Raw genomic sequence first — 6821 nt, forward strand, 5'->3', positions numbered from 1 at the left:
GGGGGGGGGGGGGGGGGGGGGGGGGGGGGGTCAAACTATTTACCTGGAAACTTTGAACACCCTCCTTAAGCTCAACATACTTTCCAGGTGCGCCTGTGAAAACTTCAGCAACATGGAAAGGTTGGCTAAGGAACCGCTGAATTTTCCTAGCGCGAGCGACTGTTAACTTGTCGTCCTCACTGAGCTCATCCATTCCCAAAATGGCAATAATATCTTGAAGATTCTTGTAATTCTGAAGAACCTTCTGAACACCACGAGCAGTGTTGTAGTGAGCCTCGCCAAGAACATGAGGAGACAACATTCTGGATGTGGAATCCAAAGGATCGACAGCAGGATAAATACCGAGCTCGGAAATCTGCCATGTAGCACAAATCAAGTCAAATCGATAACAACCAGATTTCAATCAACAAAAAATACAGCTAAATATTAGGTAGGCAACCTGTCGTGAGAGCACGGTGGTAGCATCAAGATGGGCAAAAGTGGTAGCAGGGGCCGGATCTGTCAAGTCATCAGCAGGCACATAAATAGCTTGCACGGATGTAATAGAACCCTTTTTTGTGGTGGTAATCCGCTCCTGCAGCCCTCCCAGGTCGGTAGCAAGGGTTGGTTGGTATCCCACAGCAGATGGAATACGCCCAAGCAGAGCAGACACCTCAGAGTTTGCCTGACATAGAATAACCAGACATACAGCTTTTTCAGGCATAATAAAACACAAGTTGAGCAGAAAGCTGAGCATATATGTTTGCGGGTGTCAATTGTGAACCAATTACCAAAGATATCATTGCTGGTAATTGACATAAGGGTACCTGAGTGAAACGGAAAATGTTATCAATGAAGAGAAGCACATCCTGTCCTTCGGCATCACGGAAATGCTCAGCGACAGTCAAACCAGTCAGTCCAACACGAGCACGAGCACCAGGGGGCTCATTCATTTGCCCGTACACAAGAGCACACTTGCTCTCACTCTGCAACAAAACACTAGTGTAAGAAAGATTTATCCAATACATACAAAATGCAGTAATATATTGGATATGTGTTTCATGTACCTGCTTGTCGTCGAGCTTAATGACACCACTCTCAATCATTTCCCTGTACAAGTCATTACCCTCACGCGTACGTTCTCCAACACCAGCAAAGACAGAGAAACCACCTAGAATAAACAAGTGAAACAAATAAGCCAAAATAAACACCTAGAATAAACAAAAAGCTTGGCATGACTATCAAGCTCTGCAAAATACTAACCATGGGCCTTGGCAACGTTGTTAATCAACTCCATAATAAGGACAGTTTTGCCCACCCCTGCACCACCGAAGAGACCAATTTTACCACCTCTTTGATAGGGTGCAAGTAGATCCACAACCTAGTGGAAGTAAAATGCTCACATTAGAATTAATATTTGCACAGATAGGAATTCTCTTGCTAATCTAAAGATGCCTAACCAATTAGAAGTCATGTGTGTTAAGAAAATAACACTTTAGAAGGGACACCTTAATTCCAGTAACAAGGATTTGTTGCTCGGTAGCTTGCTCAACGAAAGCAGGGGCTTCACGATGGATAGGCAGGTAACTGTTTGTTTCTGCAGCAGAGAGGAGTAATCAGTAAATTAAATTCATATACAGGTAATGATCACAGTTTCAATGCATGTTTAACAGACTTACTTATATCTCCCTTGTGATCAATTGGCTCACCAATAACATTGATAATACGCCCAAGAGTCGCCCTACCAACAGGAACCTACAAAAGTGAACACCACAAATGCATCAACAAAAGCAGAAAAATTATGCTCAAATATAGTGACACCCCCTCCGATTTCTGATATAAGAAGTTTATGACAACGATATGGTTCAAAGTAACACTTTGATTGAATTTCTCAGATAAAATAAGTCACTTTGAACTTGAATAATTAAATATTATAAAAATATACTGGGAAATGTATGGTCTTCTGGACCCACCAATTCACACGATCACTTAGTGAGAACCCTACATGGCGCCCATGCATACTCTGCCTTTCTCACTAATGGATACCTTATCTATGCTTTGAGCGATTCTCAGAGCATAGAGATGCTAAGCCAGAAATTTGTCCCACATGGCATGCACCATCCAGTAACTTTACTGGCTATCTAATGATAAATATTTTCATACTCTGGTGATAGGAATCGATATATGAAAACAGTATCAAAAATAGCAATATAAGGACGTCCATGGTTTGCAGAGTGAACGCCTCACATTTGTCTCCTTACCAACAATCATTACTGAATCAGTATGGCAAGTCCATTGGTAAACTACAGAAATGGATTTACTTTGCACTTGTACCGTCACCAATGATCAGCACCAATTCAGTGTGATGTCAATTGTCAACCCATTCGCTAACTAAAGCCATATATGATTCGCCATTTAATACACAGATCGGCACATACAAATCAAATCCAACACCCACCGATTCGTCATTTCATCAGAATAGAATTAGATCAAAATGGAACGTCTCTAACATGACCGAGGTTGAGAGGCAGGAGAGGGCAGCATTACAGTGATCGGGGAGCCGGTGTTGAGGACGCGCTGGCCGCGGACGAGCCCTTCCGTCCCGTCCATGGCGATGGTGCGGACGACGTTCTCCCCGAGATGCTGTGCCACCTCGAGCACAAGGCGGATGCTGTTGTCGAGCACCTCCAGCGCCGTGAGGATCGGGGGGAGACCCTCGTCGAACCGCACGTCCACCACGGCACCAATGACCTGGCACACCTCACCCACCGCACCGGCGCCGGTGAAGTCATCCGTAATCTTAGTGCCGGTGTGCTTGTCGGAGGTGGGGGGCGGCGTGACCGGAGCGGCCTGCGCCGCGGCGGATGACGAGTAGGCGGCGGCGCGGTTGAGCAGGAAGCCGGCCGGGGACGGGCGGTGGAGCGGCGCGCGGGGGCACGGGGAAGGGGAGGCGGCGCGGATGCGTGAAGCGGTGCGGAGGACCGACGAGATGGCCCGGCGGGTGGCCATGGCCGGCGACGAGGGCTTGGATCTAGGTTTGCGAAATGGTCCGCGGGGTGGGGAGTGGCGGCTCCGCACTACGGGAAAGGGTGGTAGGGGTTTGGGATCGGGGTCGGGGCGCGGAATAAGGAGAGGAGGGTTGGGGACTGGGGCGTTCTCGGGAGCGGGAGGGTTTCGCGGGTGGGCTCGGTCCTCTGTAGACCGAGATTGCTTTTTTTTTTTTAACATCAGTACAGATACAAGCGCTTATATACATGCGCATACACTCACCCCTATGAACGCACACACGCACACCCTACCTCTATGAGTACCTCCGAGAGACTGAGTCGGCATATCATCTTGAGATTTACGAAGTCACCGTAGGCGCCTCGTCGTCAACGGAAACGTCTCCTTCCACTGAAATCGTATCGCCGAAAATCCTGAAATAAATCCAAGAATAATGCGAGTACTGGGATTTGAACCCTGGTGGGTTAGGGATATCACTGTCCACCTAACCAACTCAACCACAGGTTGATTCGCGTAGACCGAGATTGCTGGAGCGTGTGCTTGCCGATGTATCGTCAGCTTTTACCTAGTTTTTTTTGGGCGATTTGTTCCTCATCCTAGTAAGCTAGTCATAGTTTTTGGGCTATTTGTTCCTCATCTTAGTAAGCTAGTCATAGTGGAGAGTAACTTTGACTAGTCTATGTTACTATCTTTATAGTGGGTCATGCAATCTTCATTTATATAGGTGTGGACTTATTTTTTCTCAGGATGCATTATGTTATCCCAAACCTCTCTTTTCCTCGTTAACTGCTTGCCACATAAGTAAATTTATTTTGATATGCGTTATGTTACTAGCTAAGTTATTTTCATTATGACTGGCCTAACTGGCTCTTCAAATAAAATAAACAGTTCATCTATTTTCATCTCATTGTTTTTTCTTAACAAAACAGTTTGTTTTTTATATATAAGGGTGAAACAACTAATGGTACGCATAAATACTCGTAGTTTAGAGCAAGCGACGACGGGCTTGGGGTGGGGTGTGGAATGGCGGCGAGCCCGATACGGGGAGGGTTTGCAACGTCGCATCGGCGGCGACCTTCGGGGTGGAGCCATCCTCGGTGCCTTTGTTCGATGAGGGCAAGGTGCGTGTCGACGGCAGGGACGCCAGAGGCAGTAGGCGAGGGGCGGCGGCGGTTCTGCCGACGGCAGTCGGGTCAGGTCGCTTTGGTGGCAAATAGCTCGTTGCTTCACGCCACGGTTAGAGAAAGTTGGGGTGTTCTTCGGTGATCACCAATATTTATTAGAGCAAGAGAACTTTCTTTATTCAACTCTTCTAATACCAAAAGTTTTATTGGAGAAAAGAGAGTTGTTGAAGATGCTCTTACTCTGCTTTCTGGACCAGGCATGTATTTTTGTTTTGCATGCATTATTTTCATCTTTTGTAATGTATCTATTAGTAGACACATATTTCATATGTCAGGGACACAACAACATCCTTATGTGTCGCCAGACGAAAAGGAATAGGCGAGCAAACAAATAATATAAACTATTTTAGTTTTCTTTTTGAAAAAATATATATAATGGAGTCCAAAAAGCAAGAGGAAAGTAAAAGAAGAGTGAGAGTGGGTGAAGAACATGATCGGAACAAGAAAAATAGAGGGATGGCTTTGTATCAAACTAAACGTCCTTCCTAGGTCCGTTTGTGGTGATTTTGCTAAAAGAAAAGATGAAAACTCAAGACAAAATAGGAACAAACTCAATCCAGTTCAAACCCAGAAGAACATAAATCATAGAAAAAATCCCATGAGGTATTTTTACCTGCCCAGTCTATCCCCTGAAGGCATATTTATTCGTCATATGAATCACATGTAGGAATATCAAAGATAACATCCATGAGATTATAATGTTGGTAGAGTTCACAACATGCAAAAAATCATACTAAATATCCTAAAAACGCAGACTGACTTGGAGACGCTTGCCTACATAGTGAAAATGAACTTAGATGTTTTTTTTATTATTTTTGAAATGGACGCTAAGATTTGCCTCATCAATTATTATAGGGGAGAATAGAGTTTGTTCATTTTACAACCAACCCATATACAACACGTCACATGGCAATTACTCGTGCACTTTAGTTGTCCCTAGTTTCTTAGCTCCCGCCCTACACCAAAGCTAGCATCGGTTAGAATGTTGTCGAGAAAAATCATCGTCGGCGCGCTCTTGTCATGAAATACACGGGAGTTTCTCTCATTAGATAGTCCAAGAAACAAGCATCGTGAGAGAAGCCATGGCCTTCCTATTGGGGATGCCCAAGCCGGTTCTATTCGCCTGCCAATCCTTGACGGAAGCCTCTAAGTGCCAAGTAGAAGTATCCATATGGTCAAGACCCAGCTTGTCAAGACCCAAACTCCAAAACATGTTGGTGAAGCGACACTTGAAGAACAGGTGAGCCCATATTTGTTGCTCCCACTTGCAAAGAGGCAAAGGGCGGAGTTTGGCCACCCATGCTTGGCCAATCTATCTATCGTCCAAATCCGGTCTTGTAATGCTAGCCAAGCGAAGAAATCCTTCGGTGGCACCCAAGTTTTCCAAACCATTTGCTCCATGGGAGAGCAACATGCCCAAGAATTGTGCCTTGTATGCGAAGGCTGCCGAGTAGGGGGGGACTGCAATGACAAAAAGGAGAGGTAACAGCGGATCGCTTTGTCGGAGGCCCCGACCATGCCTGATTGTAGGGCCAGCCACCCCATTCGATAGGATCCGGGAAGAGGATGGGGAGAGAAGTGTGGCGATCCAATTTCGGACCTTGCTCAAACCCACCTTTTTTGGAGAAGATCAAGAATGAACTCCAACTTGACCGAATCGAAAGCCATGTGGATGTCAGGCTTGAAGAGGAGGGCGGGTGTTTTGCACTTGTGCAACCGGCGCGCAGAAATTTCGGACGTACATGAAGTTGTCGTGGATGCTTCTCCTCTTGATAAAGGCACTTTGGGCATTGGAAACATGGGCATTCATGTGAGAACCAAGCTAGATGGATAGCACCTTCGCAATAATCTTGGCGATTGCATGAATGAAGCTAATGGGTCTATAGTCATAAACCCTCTCTGCACCCTCCTTTTTGGGAAAGAATGTCACATTAGCGGAGTTGAGCCAGTGGAGGTTGGACATGTGGAAGGAGTCGAAGAGGTGTATGACCCTCATGATGTCCCAACATTTATTTGAAAAAAACACATGTGATGCCATGTGGCACGGGCGCCCTGTCGCTCAACATCTCATTAATGGCATGCCGAACCTTCTCCTCAGTGATGGCGGCCCCCAACTCATGCAAATCCTGAGGCGCACTATTTAGCTCGTCCAAATTGAAGTCCTCGGTGCTCGTGTGACCCCTTCCCATGACCTCAGAAAGTGATCATGGATGATTTTCTCCTTCCCCTCGTGCTTAGTCACCCAACCATGCTCGTGCTTGATCCTATTGATGTGGTTCTTCCGCCTTCTCGCATTTATGGGCAGATGGAAACAATTTATGTTTGCATCTCCCTCCTTCAGGTTTGCCACCATTGCACATTGCTTCTTCTGCGCCCCCTCAAGCACTGCCAAGCTTACAATTCTTTTCTTTAGCCTAGCATACATGTCATGATCCTCGAAGGATAATAAACAGTTTTCTTGTGCCAAGTCAAGTTGCAAAATCACCAAGAGGGACGCATGGATGTGGATCTTTGCTTTCGAAAACAATCCCCTAACTCCATTTGGTGAGACAAGTGGTTGTCTTTTTGACCTTACGAAAGAACACCTGGTAAGGCTTTGAGTGTTCGCATCGTTCATTTCAGGCATTGTGGAACACCTCATTGAATATAGGC

At 45.9% G+C, this 6821-nt stretch overlaps 1 protein-coding gene across 1 annotated transcript; it reads right to left on the reverse strand.

Annotated features, from left to right (window-relative positions):
- Positions 1 to 43: 43 nt before the first annotated feature.
- Positions 44 to 3114, reverse strand: LOC125544525 (ATP synthase subunit beta, mitochondrial; the record flags this gene model as incomplete). Its single annotated transcript, XM_048708248.1, is given in 8 exon segments — positions 44 to 355; positions 440 to 664; positions 807 to 965; positions 1047 to 1150; positions 1243 to 1360; positions 1488 to 1576; positions 1659 to 1734; positions 2527 to 3114. Coding segments are annotated over 8 exon segments (1545 nt in total), but the record flags the coding sequence as incomplete, so codon positions are not given.
- Positions 3115 to 6821: the final 3707 nt, after the last annotated feature.

The sequence above is a fragment of the Triticum urartu genome, chromosome 3 (genome assembly GCF_003073215.2).
Source record: "Triticum urartu cultivar G1812 chromosome 3, Tu2.1, whole genome shotgun sequence".
Lineage (NCBI taxonomy): Eukaryota > Viridiplantae > Streptophyta > Magnoliopsida > Poales > Poaceae > Triticum > Triticum urartu.